This window comes from Pan troglodytes, chromosome 6 (genome assembly GCF_028858775.2).
Source record: "Pan troglodytes isolate AG18354 chromosome 6, NHGRI_mPanTro3-v2.0_pri, whole genome shotgun sequence".
NCBI classification, from domain to species: Eukaryota; Metazoa; Chordata; class Mammalia; order Primates; family Hominidae; genus Pan; species Pan troglodytes.
The window spans coordinates 87,539,333-87,566,198 of record NC_072404.2 but is presented as its reverse complement, the minus strand read 5'-3'; the positions used below and the strand labels follow the sequence as shown (position 1 = coordinate 87,566,198).

The following is a 26,866-nucleotide window of genomic DNA, read 5'->3' as shown; positions in this document are numbered from 1 at the left end:
TATATAGGATGACCAGATTTCGCAAATAAAAATATAGAATTCCTAATTAAATTGAATTTCAAACAATGAATAATTTTACTATGAATAGGTTCCAGAAGTATCAAATAATTTTTAATAGCAGTATTTCCCATGTAGTATATGTCTCATGCTATATATGGAACATACTTACATCCAAAAAAATTACTCATTGTTTTCTCCAAAATTCAAATTTGGCTGGGTATATATTTTATCTGGCAACCATATTTCTGCAGTTCATTAAAAGTTGTATTTTGGGCCAGGCACAGTGGCTCACATCTGTAATCCCAGCACTTTGGGAGGCTGAGGTGGGCAGATCACTTTAAGCCAGGAGTTTGAGACCAGCCTGACCACCATGGGGAAACCCCATCTCTACTAAAAATACAAAAATTAGCTGGGTGTGGGGGCAGATGCCTGTGGTCCCAGCTACTCAGGAGGCTGAGGAGGGAGGATCGCTTTAGCCTGGGAGGTAGAGGTTGCAGTGGGCTAAGATCACGCCACTGCACTTCAGCGTGGGGTGACCAAGTGAGACCCTGTCTCAAGAAAAAAATAAATTGTGTTTAGTTGACATGTAGATTTAATTTACATTTCAATAATGAAATCAGCGTTGTCTTTTTTCTTCTGTCATTTTCAAGTACCAGGATTTCCTGCCTAAACAATTTGCAATGTGTGTCTGTTTCTCTGCCCATCTCACTATGCTCTTAGATGCAGAGTTACAAATATATTCTAGTTTTATTTCTGGTTCCAAAGAAGACAGATTTTACAGGTGTAATCAGTTTTGTGCTTTATATTAAAATGCAGCTATTTAAAAATAAATTTTAAAAATGCATCTAGTTTCTATATTAGCTACATCTAAATTTTTCCATTTATTCTCTTTTGTTTTATGTTCTTATCCATATTTCATTTAACTTACAACTATGTCTTGAGCTCTTTTGCTTTTATCATAAGATGCAAGATTAAATAAATACATTTGCATTTGTACACACACAAATGCACACTCAAACACACAACAAGTTGCTAAGGATAAAAGTCAATACATGATCAGTATGAAAAACATGAGTCAGATCATTATAAAAAAAATTTTAATCCCACCAGAGAATTCTAATATACAGCTTTCTACAGAAGTAGGGGAAATAAAGACCAGAAACTAAAACAAACTATTACTATTACTATTATTTTAAAGAATATGGCTCTTTTTCTATAAACTTGGTTTTATAGTGAAGACTACCTCAACTCAGAAAGGCTGAAGAAAAGGTTTTCTGTATCTCTGTTCCTGTTTCCCTATGAAAATGGGTGAAGAGATGCCCCAAAATTAATATTTTCAGGAGAACCAAGCCTAGCAAAATGCTTAGAATTGAGAAAGGCTAGGACGCCAAGCGAGGTGTAATAGTTTCTGGGTGATGAGGGGAATAGTGTCCTATGATCTGTGAGGCAAGCAGCAAAGGCGAAATTTAGCAAGCAGTTTTTAAATAATCATGCCCAATAGAAATTATTCCATAATTATTATTAGAAATTATTCCATTCACATGGAGTGTGGAGATTCACCACACAATACATGCATATGCAAAACTTCCTAGATCTCAGAAGTCTTATCTTGCTTTTGTGATCTATGTCCTACCAGAATAATTTCAGAAATAAGCTCAATATAATAACCAGCATGTCTCTTCAAGGACTTGACAGTTTTGATTTGGTTTTTAGTGCTTTTTAATTTTAATTGAAATAGACTAGATTTCCTAGAGGGGCCATCCCCACAAAAAAAGTAAGAAATGTGTAGTAGTTTGACCCACAACTTCCCATGAAGTTGAGCGGAGAGTTGGAGTTGAATCACATAGAAAATTTGACCTTCTGTCTTCATCAGGACCAAATTGAGTATATCCAAAATAAATGTTTTTCATTCATCTTAATTTAAATGTTTGTAGCATGATTAATAACTTGACAGATAAACAAAAATAGCATTTATTTTTAAGGAAATTATTCTGATGCTCTCTCTTACCATATAAAATTCCTTACTCTGCAGCACGCAACTTCTTTTTAACAATAATTCAGAAAGGGCTACTATTGCTTCAAAGACTGAAGCTTCTGCAGCACAACTCAGCATTAGAAATATTCCAGAAACTGCCATCACGTGAGCAGTAAAGGAGCCCTGGGTTGCACCAATGGTCTGAGGTCAGACTGAATGAATCAGCCTTAGAAGAATGAGGAGCCCAAGTACCCATAATGAAAGGCAGTCAAATTAAACGCCCCCTCTCCTTGTCTCTTCTCCACCAGGCTCCTGCTTACACCATTTTAGTTCTGACACCATAACTCCTGAGACGGTAGATGATTATACATTTTCTATAGGAGGGAAAATCATCTTTCAAGATAACGTCTCATGTGGAGATGAGAGCACCATTAAGAGGAACTATTTTCAATACCTCTGTATCAAAGTCTAAGAATCCCAGCACCTGTCAGATGTGAAATAGCAAATACTCAAAGTCTGTTTGGGCATTGCAGGAAGAAGGTGATGACACAAAGAAAGTAGAGGAAATCATTGAATATTTTGACATGGTGAAAATATATAAATGACGTCTTTTCGCAAAAGTGCTATTGCTGGCAATTCCGTAAAACAGCAAATAAATTTTATACTTCACTGAAGACAATGGTTAATCAGCCAATAGGTTAAAATTTGTTTCACTTTTAAACTCATGGTCAAATTGTTTTCATTGGTATTTTATAGAATGAGTCAAGGAGATAAATGTATTTATTTATATGTAATTTTTACTGTCAACTCTTTCCAAAAAGGATGCGATTAAATCCTTATGAACCACACATTGAACAGAATTTTTTTATTAATTGGAAAGAGAAATAGTGAACAGCGTATGTAAGACAGAAAGAGAGCTAATTTTACCAACTTCTTGGGTGAGATGGTTATTACCCCTAAACATTAAGTGTAACTCTAGGTTCTAAGGAAAGCTAAGAAACATGATGGATTATATAGTTTAACTTTTTTTTTTTTTTTTTTTTGAGACAGAGTCTCACTCTGTTGCCCAGGCTGGAGTACAGTGGCGGGATCCTGGCTCACTGCAATCTCCGCCTCCCGAGTTCCAGCGATTCTCCTGCCTCAGCCTCCCAAGTAGCTGGGATTACAGGTGCATGCCTCCGCACCTGGCTAATTTTTGTATTTTTAGCAGAGACAGGGTTTCACCATGTTGGCCAGGCTGACCTCAAACTCCCGACCTTGGGTAATCCGCCCGCCTCGGCCTCCCAAAGTGCTGGAATTACAGGTGTGAGCCACTGCACCCGGCCTAGTTTAATTCTTTTCATAAAATTAATCATCACTTATTCACAACAGTGCGTTGTGGTGCAATTTGTATTTTTGCCATGCTGAGTTGGATTCTTTAATGTGTGTAGGTAACTATGTGTCCCGATTTCTACAGATATTTCCTACAAATGGAAATAGGAATAGTTGTCAACTATGCCCATTTTGAACAAGTCTGTTTTAAAGATGATAAACATAGTATGTGGCACGTTTTCAATATTCATTTTTATTAGGGATTTTATCAGAAACTAACTTATACTAACTTAAGTGAAAATTGTTGAAAGAAGGAAGATATATGAAAAGATATGATTTTGTTCTATGTGCTCAATTAAGTTTTGGATTGTTAGGACCAGCATGTGGCAGTGCCCTCTCCCTCTATTTTAAGCTTGTTTTATCACCTTTTAAAAAATTGATTTCATATGCTAAAATAATATTTTTTAAAAGGGAGTTAATCTATCCTTTACTTTTAATTATCTTAATCATTTGGATCACAACAGGGTCACTCGAATCATTATATTTTGTGATAATACAAAGAGATCAATACATTGGGTAAAAAAGGCTTCCATGATACATGATTCATTCAAGTAACAAACATTTTGAGCTCTTCACACAAAATGTTTGCTAGCACTGGGGCACAAAGATAGAAACCTGCCCCATCTCAGTGGAGAAACACTCACAAAAATTTATAGTGGAACCTAATTGATAATGTAGGCATATACGTTATTTTTAAAGTTAGGAATAATGAAGGCTTATTAATTGATTTTTAACCACATAAAGCAGGTAAATAAAACAACCATTTCTTATGCCAAGCAAAGATATTTACCTTTGAAATCAAAATGTATGTCAATATCCTCTCTCTCTTTCCCACTAAGGCTGTGCAATAGAAATCCCTAAGGGTGACTGAGTTTTGAGCCTTGTCAAGCCCTGAGCATTTGATACATGTTCACTTGCCTTCTCTGTGCCTTAGCATCTTCAGTTGCCAAATAAGGAATGTTCTTAGAATCATTAATACAATTCCAATGAAATTATTTGATTTTGAGCTCCTTGAAGAAAACGATACAGCCAGGCAGAAGTTTTTGTTATTGTTCGCTATTAACTAATTTAAAATCAATTACAATTGTCTTAATATCGTGCCACCCATAAGTGGCAGTCGGTAATATTTTCAAAGTTCAAATATTGTTTTCTTTATTACAGGTTTCTTTTCTCCATGGAAAACTCCAAAGCCTGTAAGTTGGAATTTATTATGCTTCTTTCTTTATTTCTACTTACTATTGCAATTTCATTTAATAAAAGTTGAATTGGGTGACCTCAAAATCTCTTTCAACTCTAGGAGTCTGTGATGTAAAAAAAATAAATCCTCTGTGTCCTTTTGTCTTGTACCTGTCCCACAAGTACATGAGTCACTCACCTTACCTTCCTATAAAAACAATTCTGCCCTTTTAAAAAATATATACTTACAAAAGGAACATTAACACTATGCAGCCTAATGTAATGAAAATACTTTAGAAACCTTTTGTTTTTCTCCTGTCCACAATACAATGTAGTCTTCATAACATGGAATTTTTAGGAACAATACAAACTATAGGTCCAGAAGTCTTGACCTGCAAATTAAATCTAGTCCACAAAAAATTTAACTCTGTATATATTTACATTTACATTTTAATGTATGCAGAGCTACATGTGTGTGTGTGTCATGTGTATATATATGTTAGCTTTGTATATATGTGTATATATAAAATAGGTATGTGTATGTATACATATAATGTGTGTATGTGTCTTTGTGTGTATATATATGTATATACATATACACACACACATACACACACACGTATATTTAAGCTCTGTATACTGTATATATATTCTGCCAAACCTGACAAGCACTCAAAATGGTGCTTCTGAATCTTCTTCAGATACTGGAGATCTCTACCATCATCTGACCACTATAGGCCTACGAAACATGCTAAAATGTCTGCGCCAATATAGGAAGCTGGTGGGTTTTAATAATCTTTTTGCAGAGCTAGGCTAGCCAAGTTGGCTTAGCAGTTAGAGGTGGTCTTCACTTGCAGATAGATTGAAACTATTAATTGCCCAAGTCCCAAGAGCTGGGGCTGGTTTTCTGGCATCCCATTTTATGTGTTAGAATACTCGGCCCTAACTGGGATATGTGAACCCCATGACTGGAAGAGGCTGCAGCAAAGCAGAACACTCTCACTAAGCAGGACCTCATTTAGGATTTGACTCATCTGGTCCACAAAGAACATTAGATGGGAAAACCAGTCCTATTTAAGCTTAGCAAATCACTTAAGGATGCATGTGATTTTGAAAAGAGATACTTTTAAATGTTTAAAATGAAATTTGGTTTATCTTAACCAATGTCTAAATAGTTCCTTCCTTTCACCACCAAACTTAAATCTGTGCTCTGTGGTTATACACATCTTTATCTAATTCAACAAGGAACCTTGCAACCTCATCATGGTGCTACAATTATACAATCTAGTGATTTCCTTGTATGTACCACATTTATACAAAATTATGTCATTTGGTATAATTGCAGCATTTGCTGTCATTATTGTAATTACATGCATAGTCAATAATTCCAAAAATTGTTTTATAGAACTCAATGTACAATTAATCCTGAATCCATGTATTTCTACAAAAGCTAGGGCTTGGACTTCCACGGCATAGACAAAGGAAGGTAGAAGGCTGTAGATTTGATGTCTTCCATGTATCTACCAGAAACTCTTGCGGACTATAATGAGAGGAAGTGTGGCATTAATGTACTTGTTTAGGGTGCTGGTGCTAAAGGCATTCTACCTGGACTCAAGTTTTGCTTCTTTTCCTAACAGATGACTTGAGCTAGCTACATAAGCTATCAGTCTCAAGTTCTATATCTGTAAAATGGAGATAATAACACCCCTCTCACATGGTTATTGTGAGGAATTCTATGAGTTAATCCATGTAAGGTGCTTAAAACATGTTGCCTCTACATGTTGAGCTTGAAAACATTAACTACCATCACCACAGGAAGCAGACCCTCCATTCAGGAGCCTTTACCAAGTCACTGTATGAAATGAACATAGTTGACTAAACTATTAATCAAAACAAGTATATAACAATATACCCACAGTATGTAGGTTTATACACCTGTCCTCTGAGTGTGGCCCTTATTGGGCCTCTCTTATTCAGTCCCACTTTACTGGGCATGGACACCTTGGGACTGGACAAGAGAGGCCCAATAAGAAGCTTGTTGAGAAATAACCACGTGGCCGGTAACACAAACTCTAAATAGGTGAAGGCCAGGAAGACGCTAAGTAGAGTATTGATGATATCTTGGGTCAGAATAAGGAAATGTTATATGGAGTGAGCTCTAGCTTCCTCCTAGTCCTGTGTGACTTCCTGAATCTTTTCTGTCCTACTGATTCACATCTTATGCTATTCCATGTCAAGATAGTCACTTCCTGTTGAACAAGTAATATGCTAAAATAGTGAGTTCTCATTCTCTCCATCTGGAAAGGATCAAGTGCATTCTTCAAATACAGAATCAAGATAAATGCCATCATCTTCCAACCCTGCCCAAAATAGTGAGGGGGATGATTTAAACTACCCTACTTTCTACAGTAAGAAAACAGTTTCTGGACAGAGCATTTCATGGGAGTAGGGGAGAGGGGCCTGCCTCATTCATAATCTCTCTACTCCCTGTATGCACCCTAGAATCAGAAGCTGAGGTTGAAAAATCAGCCACCAGCATGGCCAACATGGCGAAATCCTGTCTCTACTAAAAATACAAAAACTAGCTGGGCATGGTGGCATATGCCTGTAGTCCCAGCTACTCAGGAGACTGAGCAGGGAGGATCACTTGAGCCCGGGAGGCGGAGGTTGCAGTAAGCCAAGATCATGCCCTTGCACTCCAGCCTGGGCGACAGAGTGAGACCATGTCTCGAAAAAAAAAAAAAAAAAAAAAACGGCCACAGCCATGAACAGATTGTTCTGTTTTACTATTTGATGCCTGGGTGTGGACTGTACATCCAGGCTGCTCACTGATATTTCAGTGGCTGTCCTTTCATAAAGTTGCACAGACATCCATTCATTCACCAAGGCCAGCAGAGATACAGACTTCTCTCAGCTATAGAAAACAACTTTATTTCCATTTGTGCTTATTCTAGTGAGATGTTTATAAACATTGGCCTGGGTGTGGACACCACTGGGACTGGACAAGAGGGGCCCAAAAAGAAGCTTGTTGAGAAGTAAACACCTGGCAGGTAACAAAAACTCTAAACAGGGAAAGGCCAAGAAGATGCTAGCTAGAGCAAGTGAGGCCCATCGACCTCAGTAAGGAGACAGGATCAGAATCCAGGGGGTTCATGAAGGTAGAAAGGAGCACACAGTGAGTATCCCAGGTAGAAAGCAAAAGTCCAGAGACCAAAATGTCTAAGGAAGGAGGGAAGAGTCAATGGAATCCACCCCTCAGAAGGTGCAGTCAGGCCAGCACACCAGCCCCAGGTAAGGGGATGACCTCTGACCCCAGGGCAGGTGGTTTGCCCCATGGTCTTCTGGGTAGGAGCCACCAGGTAACTCCATTTAGGAGGGAGCAGGGCAGGAGGTGGTGGGGAACAGAATAGTATGTCTGCTTTTTCTTGGGTGCAGTGATTTTCTGCTTTACAGCCTTTTAGGAAACCCTGACAGAGTGACTCAAGAGTTAATGAATGTCACAACAGGAAGCTGTGAATGCTTTACTAAGCATGAACTGGACTCTTGACTAATTCCCCAATCTCTGTGCTACAGAAATTGTAGAATTTGTCAATCTGCCATGGCAGCCTTCCCAAACAGTGCCCAAAGCATTACTTGTTCTGTAGATTTAAGATTGTTTTTTAGAAATACCAATATTTCATGTGAAGCATGTCCAATGACTACATGAACAATACATATACCAGCAAGTCACATTTGGGTATGAAGTAACCCTCAGTGGAATATGGGAGAAAGAAATAGACATTTGCTGAAGCCCTGTGATGACAAGTGGGAGAGTACTACAGCTCCCCAGACCATATTTCTAATTTATTTACTTTTTAGTATTTAGTATCTTATATTTGAAAACAGAAGGGATAAAGTCACAGCTAGAATGCATCCACATGCTGCCTAAAGTCAGCTAAAGTGAAAAATTACCGAGGATATGCCTTTACCCACAAATGTGGCCTTCCACATCATGGCAAGTTCACCCAGAATGGATGACCAAGGAAACCCAGAATAGCTTTCTGTATGAATTTTGCGATCAAATGAATTATGAAGTACATAGTTAAAGATTTTTACAAATGGGAGCACAAGCCCTTCTGAGCAGAAAATTCACTAAAATTTACTAAAACTCAAACCATATTTAACAGTTATTCCCCCTAGTGTGATATTATATAAACAATTACTTCTGTTAGAGTTATAGGGTGGTTCTGACCCAGGATCTGCCACTGGCAACTGCTGGACCTCAGACAAGCCACTTACCCTCTCTATGCTTCTAGAGATTATGTTTCACAGGAGGAAATTGAACTAGACTAGAGGTTTTCCATCCTTGACAGTTATAGAAACTTTGTTCAAGTGAAATCTTGGGCAATAGCCCACATAGAAAACAAATTAAAATGAAGCCAGTCTTATTGAAGGAAGGGTCAGTGACCCATTTCTTTTCCAGTTTGCTGGCTCAACATGAACCCCTGCCACAGTCCCAGTCCCAGGTGGGCAGGGCAGGCCCCTGGTGTCTCTGGTGTTACACAGCACATGTGCACAGTTTAAAAAACACTGGAGTATATGGCACCTCACATCCCTTCCAGCTTGAAAATATTGATGATGGACAGACCAGAGGTGGAATCAGAGCCCCGACAAAAATATAGCTAGTGTGAAAACTAAAGCAGGACGGTGCCATAGGGGACAGAAAGTTACAATCCTGCCAAGTTCAATGTAGTGTATATCAAAACTGTTTTTTTTAAGTGGCCATATTTTATTCACTCACTAAATGTACTTTTTCTGAGTACTAACTATGCACTGGTAATACAACAAGTAGAAAGACGCAGCCCTGTTTGCGTCTGATCTGTTTGAGACATGGCTGGGTAGACTCGTGGTAATCACAGTTGGATGTGAGGAAGTGGTGTGAGGGGTAGGAGGGACAGGGCGGTCAGCAAGAGCCCTCTAGGAAAGGAGACACCTCCTCTGAATCTAGTAGCTAGGTGAAATGAGAGAGAGGAAGGAAGAGTGGAAAATACATGTAGAAAGAGAAAAGAAGTATGCAAAGTTTCAGAAGCAGAAGAGAACTGGGTGGGTCCTCGGGAATGAGAAGCCAGCCCATCAGCCAATATGAGGAAGGTGAGCAGACCCAGGCTCAAAAGGAGCCCGCCATGACCCTCTAGGAAGTTTGGCCTTTGTCCTGAGGACCATGCATACTCAGAGCAGAGTTTCAGCAGGAGGGCAAACTAGTCTAAATCTTACATACGCTGCCGGTCTATTCAAAGCAGGAAAGAAAAATTGAGTTTGAATGAGGCATCAGTTGATGAATGAAGGTGAAGTTGGCAGTGCCAATAGGTGGTCTCAGGGAGTCTGGCTTCCTCCTTGATAAAAAATGGTATTAATCTCTGCCTTCTCTATCTTATGGTGCTATGGTGAGGATCCAAGAAGATCACGTATGTGAAAGAACATGATAAACTGGGAAGTACTCTGCAGGTCTTTAAATTATAGAAGTAGCAACATCAGTAGCAGCATTCTGGGGGAGGAACCACCAGATCCACAGTAAATGAGGCTTCCTAGGAGACTTTGAACAATCCCTGAATCCTAGATGGTTGCATAATTACGTCTAAACTGAGAGGAAAGCGACTGAATGCTCAAGCGTAGGAAGTTGTTGCAATATGCATAGGTGTCAAATGAGTATATGCAGACGACTGTATCTTCTGCTCCAGTGAAAGTGATGTAATATGTTGAAACCATCTTAGAAAAGGAACAACTAATACCATACATTTCTAAGCACCTACACATGAATCATCTTGAGACACATTATCTTTATCTTATAGGGGGAAAAAAACAGAGAAATTAAGTGGTTTGCCAAAGATTACTGGCTAATTGTTGACAAGGTTATGTAAGTTATAGATAAGTTTGCATTCAAAAGTCAGGCACCACTTGTATTTATAACAGTTTATGATGTTGTCTTACATAGACATAAAATCTTTTCTTTCAAGGAATTTATGCCAAAGTTTTACCCATCCCCTGGAAGAAAAGTCCACGAGGCAAAAAAGGTTAACCTAAAGGTGACAAGAGAAATAGCCAGGAAGAATTTGTCAGTCATTTTCTCTGTCCTCTGTCACTTTTCAGATAATGGACCGATGGGAGAATCAAGGCAGTCCTCAAACGAGTTTATCTGCTCCGGCCATACCACAGAACCTGCCCTTCCCACCTGCCCTTCACAGGAGCTCCTTTCCTGACTCAACAGAGGCCTTTGACCCACGGAAGCCTGATCCATATGAGCTCTACGAGAAATCTAGGGCCATTTATGAAAGTAGGCGTAAGTGAAAGCCACATGAAACAAGGGTACATTAATAATAGCTGAGGCCCTGCCAGGAGATATATTGAGGCTGAATGATCTGGCATGGTTTTATATTCTGAGTTTCAAAAGTGTTTCAAGAGCAGAGCCAGCTGGTCTAAAATTATCTTAGAAAGCCTGTTGACTCTAAAAGTAGGTTTATTATATCTTTTGCCTTATATTTTATCTCCTACTTTTCTTCCCCAAATCTCCTGAAGAAAATCGGGAATATATTTTTGGGGGTTGGGGGGTGAGGTTGCTGGTTTTGTTTAGGTTACCAAATACAGAAAAGAAGTGTTTGGCTTTTTTTTTTTAATCTGTTTAATCTGATCTTGAGCCTAAAGCATAGATCTTTCTTAGAGCCTTGAATATAGCCATTTAAAAAGTTAGGACCTTGAGTAAAATGTCAGCCAAGCCTTCCCAGCTCACAAGCATGAAATCAATTGGTTTCGAATGCAGTACTGATCTAGGTGCCAGTCATCTCTGCCACAGTTTTCTGCTTCTCCTTCCGTGCAGTCAGGCACATTTGAACATTCAGTCTTAAAATATCGTGTATGCACTTGTCACCCTATCTGAAGGTCTTTTAAAATTGTTGTACTTTATAAACATTAGAAAACAAGGCTTTTAATATTGCTTGCACCATTGTTGTGCTTCTTTCTACCATCTTGCAAGTCATCTCCACATGTTAGAGGACAGGAATCTCACAGTATCAGAAGAATCTGTGTATTAAATGATCAGGAAACCCAGCCTCGTAGAAGAGTTTGGTCCCTGGCGCTCCCATTACGGTCTGCTGATTTCCTTTGCTTCAGTGTTCCACCAATGTCTTGTTTCCAACTTTATCATCCGTAGCATGAATAGCAAGTTTTAAATCGTGTGTGATCTCAGAGGATCTCAAATCTGCTTACTCTTTTGATGAGCTCAGGGGCTGAGAATTATGCACCCAGCTGGTAAAGGGGAAAGCAGACATAATACCTTTTCCCTATCCTCTACAACTCTTTGTAGAACTAATTTTGGTTGAAAAATAGTTAGGATGGCAAGCCATTGAGAAATCATTAATATCGAAATGAAACATCCCCCAACCTGAAACCCACATATACTTTTTTTTTTTTAAAGAAGCGGCTACATCAGAGCTACTGTATTTCATTCCTCTCCTTCTGGATGAACAAATGAAATATTTTTAGGTTGTATCATTAGAATGTCTTTGCTGTAGCAGAGTAAGAACAAATTAGGCATTCTTAGCTACATAATATAGAGTATGAATTCAGGGTATTAATGTTCATTAAACTGAAAAAAATTGAAAAGATTTCAGCCCAGTTTCTAATACCTTTTCTGCTTTGATAACCAAGTATTGATGGAATGCCCATTTTGCTGTCAGCACTGTGAGGAGATACCAAAGATGAGTAATATGCCCTGCTCTCACACGTTTAACTGGGGAAATAAGAATAATGAATGTAAACAAATAGAGAGTAAGATAAAGTTAACAGTTCTAAGATGCAAGTTGGAAGTGCATAGGATTAAAATATCATCCTCACCTCCTTGGCTTAATTTTGTGGTTGCATTTAGGGAGCATTAAGAGATGCTTCCTCCTGCTTTTTGCCTCTTCCTTCATCATTCACTTCCATCTTTTTTGCAGTTTCCTAGCCAATGCAAAGCTTTATGATTCAGGACAAAAACAATGTTGGTATTTATCTCCAGTTTTCTCTTTATGGTTGTCTGATACCATTGTGCCCTCAGTTTCTTGTACATGATGCGCTCTCAACTCTAAAAGAATTATTTCTTTATCCAGCCCCTGCAATACTGTTTCTGTTCCTTGCCTTTCCCCTCCTCACCTGTAACAAACCAAGCAAACCAGTCCACCTTAACCTCCAGAGCCTTCTTTTTCAGTTCTCCTCTGGTAGCTCTTCAACGCCCTTTCCCTCTACAGCCGCAGGGACAGCAAACATCCTGACTCCCCACCTCACCCCACCGTGGGCCCCCCATCGGTGCTCTCCCTGTGCCACTGCTGCTGCTGCCTCATCACACCCCCTTCCTGCTGCCTCATCACACCCCCTTCCTGCTTTCATCAGCTCTCTCTAATGTTTCTAAGGTCACAGTAATGTTTTCAGGGTCAAAAATCTCAGAAAGCCAAAAGAGGACAAGCTCATTTCCTTTCCTATCCTTCTCTTTTCTATCACATTTCTTCATAACACTAAATGGAGTGTAAATGAAACATAGAAATTATGTCAAGGTAAGAAAAGCTCTACCACTGAAGATTAAGGAAACCAGGAGAGCATGGCGCCACTTTCTCTAGTCTCTCTGAATAGCTGATCAGTTTGCTCTGCTTGTGGATATGTGAGTGTCTTAAAAAAAAAAAAAAAAAAAAAAAAAAAAAGACAGCCTTTTGCCCTCCTGTACATTTCCATTTCCAAGTTTTATTTTCTCATGTAAATGTTTAAAGCAGTACTAAAAGAAAAAGATTGTAATTAATGATTGGAAAGCTCAGTCTGTTTCTCATCATCTTCCAATAGGTTTTTTTAATGCAATGATCATAAAATGTATATACCGAAACAAAAGATCAATATTTCAAAATTCGTGATTATGAACCATTCCTATTCTTATTCCTTTGAATCACATGCATAACATTTAGGTTTGGCTCTATTTATTCTTGTATCTTTTCCTGGGGGGAAAAAAATCAGTGCAACCAGGGAAAGTGTGGAAAAGAATCCTAACCAGAGCTGTTTAAACTAAGTCCTTTGACATTTCCCCTAGCCTATAGTGATCTCATGGTGTCCTTCCTTACAACCAGGTCTAAAGCTAAAGAGATTTTTGCATTCACTTTCAAAACTGGGTTGCAGTTGCCAAATAAAAAGACGCCCCTCCACCCACAAGCCTGAGCTGTACAGAGCTACAGAACGTTTGTTCTGTCAAGGCTGTCAAGAAATATTTGGATTCAAGTCACCAGTCCCCTACAAATGATGGAAATTTATCAAATGATGTAAATGCTGCCGTGCCTCATTTGACTTATAATTAGATTATGCTGACATTTTAATGTGCACGCACAGGACATCTTAATAAAGACGTATTCCTGAAAAAAAAAGCTGTGATTTTAAACAAATGAAGATGATCATAGGATACTACGGCCACGTGAAACAGAACATGACAGGTACATGCTGTGATAGGAAACACCTCCTATCTTCATGAGATCTCAAGATGAGCTGGGAATGGAGCAGGACAGAGACAGGAAGATTCTCCCACCCAGCAGGCTGGCAGCGCCTCTGATTTCAGAGCATTAGGCTCAGTGCCCAGAGGTGGTAACTCCAGGCTCCACATCAATCAACAAGAATATATGAAACACTCGCTATGTGTCTAGAACTCTGCAAGGCACTCCACAAGAGAAGTTATGAAAAATAACCTCTGCTCATTAGAAGCTTACAATGAAGTTGAGGACACAAACAAACACACAACACATGGAAAAACGATTTCTGAACAAGGCTCCATTACACAACACAGCAAATAATATCAATATTTTAATGTGTGAAATTGTGCAGTAAAAATAACTAAATACTGAGAGTTTCTCAACTTCCATGTGAAAATTGATATTCAGTCAAGACTTAATGTGTTAAGTACCTTTACATTATCAAAATATCATTAATCCTTGCTGGAGAACTCAGTGCAAAAAAAAAAAAAAAAAGAATTATTTCCCCACTAACTTAATTCCATATAAGCTTAAACTTACATATATAAAAGTATAACTCTGCCCAAAAAAATCCCTAAAAAAGTTTTAATCAATGGGCCTTCTGGATCTTCATATTAATTGTTTAAACATTGACCCTAAGTCATTACTACCAATTCCCAGAAAAGAACAAAAATCTCGCCAACTTCCATCTCTACCAAAGACTTTTAGACAAATGTGACTATTCTGTATGTGATAATAGTCTCTGTTGATAACAGACTTCTTGATGTCCCCACTACTTGCAATTTTGAAAATTGAAAACAAAAGAAAATACCTTTGCATAGTGGGACAAGCCGTGCTATTTTTTACTTCTCTTTTCTCTGTCTTTTTCCCAAGAATCTCATAAAGGAAGGACTTGAATTTGTTTTACAGTCACAATAGGAATGGCTTGAATGTTCTTGTTTGTATGCTAACATTCCTAATGCTGGACTACATATGCCATTTCTAACCTTGGAGAAAAGTAGTTCTAAGGGCCCTTAGTGTTTTCTCCCCCTCATCTCCTCCTGCCCTTCTTTCTCTATGTGTGACTGCATCCTTGCGTCCACCACTTGTTTCTGATTTGATAGGAAACCTTCTATTACTGGCCTAGTTACTTATAAGACTATCTAGGGTGACTACACATGGAAGTTTCCTGGACAATCCTTGTCTGTGCTGTCCTGGCATGATTATCAATAGTTCACTTTTCACCACCCTAGACTCTCATCATTTGAATGATAAATTATAAAATTTTCCTTTTTTATATACTCTATTCAAGGAATAATCATCATTACTGTTCAAGAAAAGCATATCTCTAAATGTACACATTATGAATAAAAAGTGTAATACCTACTCAGATAAATAATTTTTTCAAGCTAATTTATTTGGCTGATAGAATGTTTGCCTATACATATTTTATCCCTAATTTGAGGTAAAGGCTTATTAGTGACTTGTGTTAGTAGCCAAACTCCCAGTAAACTCCTTCCAAACCCAGAAAGTTAGACATATGTACAAATCTAGTGCATGGCAAATGAAGTAGAAAAAAATAGGTAGTAAGGTTTCCCACATTTAAGTACTATGCCATGGAGTCTTCTTTCTTAATATAGAAAATAAGTCAGGTTCAACATCACAATAATCACCAAACTGAAAGTTAGTTAATCTCATCTGTCTTCTTCTTCTGGGAAAGATTATAGTTAGATAACTACAGCTAGATACTGGTACTAAAAAGAGGAACTGTGATAGGCAAGGCAGTATAAAGTGCTTCCCAAAGAAAATGAATGTTGCTCACTTTGGAATCTTATGAAATTCAGTCTTGATCATTCTGATGGGTGTGTTGATACAGGATAGAGGGCCTTGTCCTGTTGCTTCACTTTTCTTTAAGCCAGTCTTACTCTAAGGGCTTGTCTTATCATTCAGCTCATGGGGACATTTCTTGGGCCTGTTCCACACTGCAGCCTTGAAAGCTGGAGCAATAAGCAGATACAACCAGGAATGGAAAAGAAAAATTCTTATTTCCTGAAACTCTTCCCTCAGGGTTCTGTCCCTTGGTTTAAACCCAAGTTGAATTATGACTGAAGTTGTTCAAACTTTTTTCTCTTCACATTGAACTTTGGTTATTATAAGTAAACAATTTATGAGGTACACCATGTCCACACTCCTTTGTGGTAAGACATCACTCAAATGTAGAATCATAAAAATGTCAAGGATCCGTATGGTGTAATGTGCCTTATGGTATAACCTCTTTAGAACAGAAATTTCTCTGAAATGTCTTCAAAAGAGCTCACACAATCAATTTTCCTTTCCAGAATTAGAATAATAAGCAATGAGTATCATAGCAAAGGTAGCAATCAAAAGTGATCACACGCCAGTTCAAGAGTATAATGGAGAAGCAAACTGTTTTTTAGTACTATATATGAAATGAAATTATCATTTGTGGCAGATCAAAAATGGACAGTTATGTTTTTCACATCTATGGCTGTTATCCTGCTCTTTTGTTGTTCATTGATTATTGAATTCTTTCATTGTTCAGTATTGTAATACACATGTAATTCATGGCTGATCACAAACGGGTGGTTGTATTTCTAAACTATCAGGTTTTCTGCTGCTCTTTCCTTGTTATTAGTGAGCAAGAGTTGTAGTTTGCACTGTCTCCCATCCTAACAGCAGAGCCACTTGAAAGGATGGGGTACTGTAATAGTATTATTCACCACAGAACACCGCTTGAATCTCTAAATGAAAAGTGATGGGGGAAGCCGCATCATACATGGTAGTATCTATCTAGGGTGCTCAAAACCAGAGCTCTGAAGCCTGTGGAAATCTTTCGGCTCAAGCCTTCCTGACTCCAAGTCTCCTTTTCCCACGTAATTAAATACCCAATTGAGCCAAGCTGGAAATATCAAAAAGTTTCACAAAGGTTTAAATAAATTCATGGATGCCATAGCTACAGGCAGCTATTAGGTGATCATGAAAGGCCATCATGCCTTCCCAGAAAACACCCTCACATGTGAACACTGTGCTAGATCAAGCCCCAGCCTGATTTGCTTGAACACTGCTGGTGTCCAATGGCATTAAAGTACCCCCCACTTATGTTCTCTGGAACACAATCTTACTTTAGTGAAATATTAAGATGATAAATAAATGTTAAAACACTTTTACCAGTGACTCTAGCATTAGAAAAATAAAAGGATAGAAAAAGATGTAATAATGTTATCATTTTAAATGTCCTCAATTGTACTAAGAGATTAATTTTCTGCAACCTTTTCTCATGGGAAAAGCATTATTGTTATCCTTAGTATAATGTATGTTGTGATTTGATCTGTGAAAAAAATTTGCCTTTCAGCTGGATTTTCTAATATATCACATTGTGCATTACTTTGCCGTTATATTGATATGAAGATCAGTAAATCCGGTTAAGCTGTGTCTGCCATTTTAATATGTAGATTTTAATTAATTTGGAAATCTAATTTTAAAAAGGTATCCTCAGATAGCTTTCTAAGAAACTGTGGTAACGTTTATATTTCCAACAGGTTCCTTTTGAAACAGGAAATTACCATGGGATGAGCTAAGTAATATAGAGATAGCAAAATAAAAGTTGTGGTAGGACACATATTTTTCCCATGTATTTTGGAAATTAGATCCAATCCTAGAGCTGATAAATTTATTTCATTTAGTAATTTAAAACTAAAAGATCCTGGAATTAAGGGATAAAGGCAGGGGGAGGAGTAAAAAGTAAACTCTAAAAATCAGCTCTTGATTGAAAGTTATTTAATATATCAAAGCATTTTGTTGGTTGCACAAGTTGACAATGTAACCCAATGTATATTCATGAATTAATATGAGACCATCAGGGCTATAGAGTTTAAGTGCTAGATGGCAAGTAGGTCCTCGTGAGAGTATAACATAAAATGTCAGTTTTATACCTAATGGAAGCGTTTCGAAGGTAGCAGTCTTCCATCCCTGATACAGACAAAAGGACATTTCTCAAGTCATAATCCTAAGCAGCCACACCAAACATGAAAGTTCTTAAAAAATAACAATTGTGCCAGAAAGCTAATTTGCCTTTACTGGGAAAACACAGCTTACCTGGCAGGAATGATTGTTATGCTCTCCATGAGCCGACTGGCTCTTTATTTGAAACAAAGCTCAATGAAAAAGCAACCAGACTTTGGTCTTATTTTAATTTTTAAAATTTAAGGATAAAATACTCATTTTTTTGGTATTATATGAGCCTTATATGGTACAACTATCTTATAAAATTATGTCATCTTAAAACATTCAGAATGGGGGAGTTCTATTGTACTATATTCTTATTCTCTGCCTTTCAAAACTGTAAGTTGCCTCTTCTGTAAATGCTCTTAAGGAATAATCGCATATGATTGATGATTATATATCATAAATATATAATTTTATAGACCAAAATAATAATAATGGTATGAAATTTCTTCCAAGCAACAAATAATTTACATATTGAAGCCTAAACGTGTGGGAGGAGTGGTTCTTGCAAGAACATTTTACAGTTCTTCTACCTACAATGTGAATTTATGTTTTAGAGAGGTTTAGTAATGTTTAGTTAATTTTTATCTGTAATTCCTTACATGATTCTAAAGCAAAACAATATGGTAAACTTAACATGAAATTCATCACCCTGCCATTCTCTCAGATAGAAGTAACTCAGCATATCTTAACGTAGATCTTTAGCTTCTTGAGTATTTCTTGACCAGAGGTTTGCATACATGTGTCTTCTGCCCATCTCTTATTAAACCCAGCTGTGTGGTTTAGGAAATTCTCTACTGACAGAACCATGAAGGAATAGGAAGAATTTCTGGAGATGTTAGGAAAAAATGTATAGCATGTTCAGAAAAGAGTGTATTATTTATTCATAATAATACTAAAATGAAATAAGAAAGTGTTTTATTGGATAATGCATTCTAATTAAGTTTAAAACTTAGATATAATAAGTATGTTTTCGAAAAAGGATCTTGAAGAGTTTCTTGTGAGATAGTATAGAATACCTTATGCAAGTCACTTAGCATTTTGGGCCTTAACCATCTGTGGAATGAAAGGTGCCTTGCATCTCTGTCACTCTATTAATGCCTCTATGATATTAAGACCAGGGATTTAGAAGGCAGAATGAAAATCAAGGGACAATTTAATTATGTTCTTCTTCACATTTAGCAGTTCCAGATAAAGACATGGTGAAAGTCTGCATTTCTCAAACATGCAGTAAGGAGTTGCACATCTCCACCATGTAGAGTAGGAGGAAGCATGTCAATCAATTGGAGCCTTGCCTACCCCTGAAAAATGTTCATGTATGAGAGCAACATGTCTCCCAATACTTCCAGAACCCAGTATGCAACCAGGTTGTTCTAGGTTCTAGAATTCTAAATGTGGGCTATGCCTACATTTTAAAGGTGTTTTACACTCACTTTTTTGAATTTTTATGTTATTAGAAGTAGCATAGATTATATCATAATTCTTATAAAGGATCTCTATTGCTAAAATAAACCAATTTAACTCAACTACTTATACATAATTTCAACTACCCAGATAATTGGAAATATCAAAATATTTGGACTAGTGTACATAAATCAATACAATCATTGATTGGATTTTCCACTTTTCATTTCAACGTTTTATGACACAAAATTATAACCTAATTTTAAAGGACCTATATTTTCTGTATACCTTTCAGGTTCTAGATTGACTTTACTTTCAAATAAGTATTCTTATAATGAAAGTCAAAACTTAATATTTAGAAATGGTAATCTTATTCCACCCTGATCTAAAAAGAAATTCAGATTTTTCTATTTTGGATGCATGTAAAAGAAACATATTTACATACATGCTCATACGTAAAGCAGGGTAAATTGGTCCACTAACTTGGATCTTAGAGGAAAAAAAAAGTATTAAACATAAGTATGAGATTGTGGTTGGGGGAGTTATGATAGCAACAAAAAGAAAGTAAAGATGAATTTTAAAATGCTATAAATGAATTTCAACTTTAATTCCCCATTTTCCCATCCAGAACAAGTGCCACCCAGGACCAGTTTTCGAATGGATTCCTCTGGCAAGTATTGTTCAGTACTCACAGTTCTGTGAACAAAACATCTTCCATTTTGTGTAACAAATCATTCTTCTGATAGTATCAGTTTCCTAGTATATAATCACTGTGCTACTTTAGTCACCTACATAAAACATGCATTCAAGGTAGACAGCAAGTCTCATCATGGTGAGCCTAAATGCCTGCCAACAAAAGACAAAGGAAAACAGTCATATTCATGAATTTCTTTCATAAAATACTCTAGTAAAAGGCTGGATTAAAAACAGCTGCCAAAGAGAGCCATCAGACTGACTAGGTCCGTGCTATGTAATACAGTAGCCACTAGCTACATGTGGCTATTGAGCACTTGAAATGTGGCTGTTCTAAATTTAGATATGCTGTAATATATGTGTAAAATCCACACTGGATTTCAAAGACAGTACCCAAACAAAAAAGAAAGATTTCATTAATTATTTTATATTGATTTATGTTGAAATAATATTTTGCATATACTAAGTTAAACAAAATATATTATGAAAATTTATTTCATCTGTTTTGTCTTCTAAAATGTGGCTACTAGAAAATGTTAAATTACTTATGTGGCTTACATTTTATTTGCATTGAATAACACTAGACTAGATACAAATAAGAAGCTAGAAGGTCTCAAGAGATTTGCAATTTAGACATTTCCAAAGAACGGATTAGAAATGTTGCTAACATAGAATGAAATTCTTTTCAAATCAAGTAAATATCTATATCAACTTAATTTTTTTAAACCATGCCAATAATAAAATACTATATTTCAATAAGATTTTAAGTTAGGCTAAAATATCATATTTTAATTTTAAGAGCTTTCAGTAATAACCAATTAATTTGCTTAAAAGGAAATTTTTTTTTTTACTTAACCATTTCGAAAACACTAATTTTGGTTTAGGCTAAAATATTTAACATTATTGTACAAATGTTGGAGGAAAAAGAAGATTTAATTTTTTTTTGCTCTTAGAATTCGTGATGAAAATGCTTTAAACAGCTAATCAGACCACCAGATTGAAAGCCAGAATACTCAAACAATTGCGGAAAATAGTGTTTTATAATAGTAGCACTATTTCAGGGCTGTGGGCTCACAGCACACATCTCCAGAGTGTTTCCATGATGACAGCTCATTATCCATCTCAGCATGTTCTAACACCCCTTGGAGAATATATGTGCCTGAGATCATTTCATTCTGTAAGTTTCCATGTCATTTTTGGGGGGATATGTAGAAAATATGGAAGATATTATTTAGTGTTTTCTCCTAAAATAATGTCTAAAGTATTTGTTTAGCTTGGTCTAAAAATTTTAAAGCATGATTATTCCTCTATACTGACTGCTAAATCTTTGCAATTTTTTTAAAACATTATCTTATGCCCAGAGAGAAAATGGGACCTAGTAATTACAGTTGCAAAATGAAATCAAGATTTAATTTGGAATTTTAAATCTCAGCTTACTGGTCACAAAAAGCACATGTCTTAAAAATCTCAGATTCTGAATGCACTTCATTTAAAAACAAGAGAAGGAGAGTGGCCCAGTAGTTTAGATTACTTTGACATATATGCAAAGTGATAGTTTACCTTTTTAAAAAATACATTACTTAGAAGACAAAAGTTATAATATAGTTGAGGTATATTACGTTACTGTGCAATTCAGATTTTGAAGAAAAGAACCAATCCAAATAGTTGGTTGAATGTCCACACAAGTTATCAGAATATTCTGGAAAATCATGACTGCATTTAAAATAAATATATCTTGCTTGGCGCTGTGGCTCATGCCTATAATCCCAGCATTTGGGAAGCCAAGGTGGGAAAATAGCTTGAGCCCAGGAGTTCAAAACCAACCTAGACAAGATGGCAAGACCTCCATCTCTACAAAAAATTTAAACAGCTGGGCGCTGTGGCGCATGCCTGTAGTCCCAGCTACTTGGGAGACCAAGACGAGACGGGAAAATGGCTTGAACCCAGGAATCTGAGGTGGTAGTGAGCTGTGATCACACCACTGCACTCTAGCTTGGGTAGCAAAGCAAGACCTCATCTCTAATAAAAAATACAAAAATGGCCAATTGCGGTGGTGCATGCCTGCAATCCCAGCACTTTGGGAGGCCGAGTCTGGCAGATCACGAGTTCAAGAGATCGAGACCATCCTGGCCAACATGGTGAAACCCCGTCTCTACTAAAAACACAAAAATTAGCTGGGCGTGGTGGTGCTTGCCTGTAGTCCCAGCTACTCGGGAGGCTGAGGCAGGAGAATCGCTTGAACCTGGGAAGTGGAGGTTGCAGTGAGCCAAGATCACACCACTGCACTCCAGTCTGGCAACAGAGCGAGACTCCATCTCAAAAAAAAAAAAAAAAAAAAAAACAAAAATACAAAAATAAGATAAAATAAGTAGATGCCCCATGTTTTTGTCACATTTATAAAATGTCTCATCAAATTATGTGTTATGATTCTGACTCAGATACATTTATCATAATTATAAGGTATATTACTAACTTTACCTGCATAAGATCCTTAGGTACAGAGGCAAAATTGATAGTAGGAAGTTCTAAATAATACATATTTATGAAACTAAGTGATAACTCCATAGTGGAATAATGCTGTGGTTCATTGGGACTAGGAGACTGGAGAGTGCCTTAAGGCAACTAAGTTCAGGTAATGTTTATTTAGCAACTCCTACAGACTGTGCATAATGGAACACTGTAGATGGCCAATGATAATTATGCCATCACCTAAGGAGAATATTAGTGAGAAACAATGGAATCTATGGCCAGGAACTTTGAATGGGCAACTCCATCCAAAAATAAGAGAGCCAGGAAATGGGGTGTCACAGAAACGACTTCCAAAGGAGATCTTTCCTTGTTTAGGATCAAAAGAAATCTGAAGTCATAAACAGTGCATCAACGATATCAAATAAGGCACTGAAATCAATCAGTATGAGGAAAGAAAAAGAGGCCATTTAATTTGGTCATTAGCATGCATAGTGACCTTAAAGAGTGCAGTAGTGCTAACAGAGAGCATAAACCAGACTGGCAGGAATGAATCAGAGGTAGCGTGAAGGCTCCCCTAGAGACTACTTTTCCTAGAAAGAGATGGAAGGAAGGAGCAAAGTCATATTTAGGATGGAAAAATCTGAGCTTATGTGAAGGCTGAGGAGAGAACCAAATAGAATCTGGGAGATGGCTTCTACTATGGCTAACACGTGCTTGGTCACATTCACATACCCACAGGGATAAAGCAAACAACTAAAGAGAAGGGATATTTTAAAGGATGGAGTATTAGCTACTTACTAGGTAATGTTAGATTTGAGCAACAGAAACTATAAAATTCCTGTTTAACTCTTTCTATATCTGGAGTGCATAGAAATCCAGAAGTCAAGACCATGTTTAATAACCTTTTTTGATTCCTGATATCTTCCTCATGCTAACTTTCCTAGATCTCTTTACAAGGAAAAGCCCAAAAAGTGATGCTCTTTCCAGCAGGAAAAATTGAATAAATGTATCCTCTGTGCCAAACTGTGATGATAAGCCATGGTACTTATGTTTTAATTAAAACATGAAAGGGAATTCAAGTACCAAATTTTAATTGACATGTTTACAGCAGCATCCCATGTGCCAAATTAATTCATAAAAATGTTGTTCTTTGCATTTTTGAAGATTGAATCCATTCATAAAATTAATCAGTTGTGTTCAGTTACCCAGCCTTTTCCCTAACTGTGCACAGAGCTACTTCTTTCAAAAGCAAGACTAAGGAAACATACAGCATGTGAAGCCCCTAGAGTCTTCATGTGAAGTAGGAATCAACTTTTGAAATCTGCTTTTCTTTATTATGAGAGAGGTTGTCCTGATACCTGGATGTGCTCACCATTTGCTACTTTTTAAAGTTCGTTTTTGCAATATTGGTGTGAGCCCAGAATAAATTAAGACTTCTAAATTTCATTTCAGTAACTTGCCACAGTGGTCATGTAAAATTCCATCTAGGAAGAGGATCATGAGATGCTTTGTTCCATAATGCCTGAGGATCCGAGGACCCAACTTCTAAGAAGCAACACTAGCCACAGCTGGCCACTGAACACTAATATCCAAAGAATGCTTTGTCTCCTCTTAGTCCATTTCTTTACAACCACTGCCTCCTCTTGAGCTGCATTAAACGACACCTGAGAGTGTCTCTGACAGTTCTGCAAAAAGTGCTGAGGAAAAAGAAGATTTTTTAAAAAAGAGCACAGAAAAAATAAAGAAGGGAACAGAAGAGTAAAAGGATGGGGCACAGTTAAACAACATGCAAAGCAACTCAGGTCCAAATAGGTGTCTACCAGACACCCTCATCTAACAACCTCCCTGGTGCATAGTTTCTTGAAACAAGAGAAAGGAATAGTGATTGTTAACTCTGTTGCAGTGAGGTAAAGAGATGGCCCTTGGATTTCTTCACTTTAAGTTCTTGCATTAATAAGGAAAGAGATAAAACATGATACAGTAATTGAAACATGTCGTCGGGCCAGAAGAGCAACTAGGGGAAAGTCAGAAACATCACAATCTGCCAAGAGAGCTAACAAAGCAGGAAGGAAAAAGAATGATGTCTCCCAGCTTTGTACATATAATTTTAGTTATTTTGTAAAGCCAGACTCCAAGGAAAAAAAGAAACCAAAGAAAAATTATCTTCCTAAAATGTTCTTATTTTCCCTAAAAAAAAAAAAAAAAAAAAATACTGCTGCCTCAAGGCACAATCTATCATATGAACTTTTTTTCCAGTTGACTATTTCTGTAAAATGTCCAGACCCTGCAGCCTCTGAATCTGTGTTCAAAATTAACAAAGAAATAAAAAATAAATCACATCTACCAGCATTCTTCTCTAAGGGATCTCTCTTTGCCTCTCTTTACCTGCTCATGAACCATGAAGCTGGCCACCCTTGCTGGGAAGAATGGAAGAGTAAAGATGAAATAAATGGCTGGCACATACCACCCTATGTTTGAAATCAGGGTGGGTCAGAGCAACAGGATCAGTATTGTCACCAAAATGTGCATAAAGAGCAGGAAGAGGAGAATAAATGCCTTATTCGTGTCTCTGTTCTTCAGAGTTCAATAAAATTTACTTGCTAAAATCTAGATTTTTCTCCTAAAAAGAAGTCATAAGTTATTCATTAAAGAAAAGCCCCTTAATTCCTCCAGGAATCACAGATTCTCTGACAAAAGACAAACTTCTTGTGCCTTAACACCTCTGAAAGTTCCATTCCTGAGATGGTCATAATTTCGGCATTTCTTTAGGGGAAAAGTTTTACGTAGCAAATAAGATGGATCACACAATAAAGGTCTTGTAAAGCTCCTTGTGCAATATGGATGGGTGCTGAAGTCACTGGAAGAACAATTTCCCACTTAGCATATTCAGTGGTGATGCAAAAGTGAGAAGAATACAGGAGATGAAAAGTTCTAGTTAAACATATGCTGGCTCTATCATTTTAAGTGTCACAAATACAGCACCTTCTATTTGTATTTTTAATGTGTATGTGGTCTAGAGTTCCTCCAAGCTTAAAGTGACTTACAGAAGAGATTGCCATGAGCAGTTGTATTATCCTCAACTTGTAGAAGTTTGAACAGTGATTGAGCAATATCTGTCATCTCCGATCTCCCCTTGTCTTTCTCCTTCTCTTGGGAGGAGTACAGATACCTGCTATGATTTTGTAGAGCTCTACTCCATCTGCCTCCGGACTCCCAAAGGCTTAGCACACACCCCAATATGTGATTTCATATATGATATACAGACTTCAGAAGAAACTGAGTTCAAAAGCCGGTTGTGTCTCATAGAATGTAAGGCAAAATTTTCATCTTTCCTCTGCCACCACCTCTATTTAATAGGAATGGAATTTTTTAAGTTCTCCCATCTTTAAAATATGACTGATTATATAATTTCTAAAGGATGTGGAGGTCTAACTGGTTATTCTTCTTGCAGAGTTTAATATTATTTATTGAATGGAAAAGGTCTTGGTCATGTGTGCATTTGGTCATAAAAGGGTATGAATGCTCATTGAATCCTGTACAATGCATATAAACATATGTACTTAAGTGCCTGATTCATCTTTATTTAAAAGAGCACCAGATAAATAATCGGCATTTGCCCACGTCTCAGAAGTGAATGATGCCTTTCATATATCCCTGGGAATAGCCCAGGTTGTTGGGCACCAAGGCAAGCCTGTATAATTGTGCTTTGTACACTGTATCACTCCAGCAGTCCCACCTACTGCAGAGCCTGGAAAATATTTGCCTGGCCAGCATTCAATGAGCCTCTCTCTACAACGAGTGCTACTGTATAATCATGTGGCTCAGACATAGATTTTTGTCCCATGAGAATTCTCTGAAATCTCGTCCTAATTTCTACAACTATCCTGTTTAAGCAAGGGGAATTTTACTTAATACCTGCTTCTATCAGTTCTAATACCTCCTTTAAACCATTCAGGTCCAGAAATCACTAAACATTTCTTAAGCAAGAGACAGCATAATAAATAGTTCTTTAAATTGCTGATCATCTGCTGGCACCCCAGCAGTGGACATGAAAGTATGCGCAGCTTGGTCACAACTGAAGTATTTCCCCCTGAGGAAGGTGCCAAGGGGCAAGGGGACAGGCTAAGCATAAATCAGATTCTACTTAAAAAGTCAAAACTTTTTATATTTAATAGTTTTAGTTTCTTCTAAGGCTGAAAAAATGACATTCAGGAGAGTTTTTCATCTTATTTTGAAATACAACTGTGTTCTTTCAGCTGACTTC

General features: G+C 37.3%; 1 protein-coding gene across 14 annotated transcripts in view; it reads left to right on the top strand.

Annotated features, from left to right (window-relative positions):
- Positions 1–26,866, top strand: part of MAGI2 (membrane associated guanylate kinase, WW and PDZ domain containing 2) — a 1,434,944-nt gene that overhangs the window by 1,246,721 nt on the left and 161,357 nt on the right. For 10 of the 14 annotated variants that reach the window (XM_054655904.2, XM_024358208.3, XM_024358204.3 and 7 more), the window contains 3 exons: positions 4,508–4,539; positions 10,649–10,838; positions 20,069–20,110. In XM_054655904.2, the coding sequence (XP_054511879.1) occupies positions 4,508–4,539; positions 10,649–10,838; positions 20,069–20,110 (264 nt within the window). The remainder of the gene's footprint in view (positions 1–4,507; positions 4,540–10,648; positions 10,839–20,068; positions 20,111–26,866) is intronic. The other 4 variants (XM_003318553.7, XM_024358206.3, XM_024358205.3 and 1 more) reach the window with 3 other exon arrangements.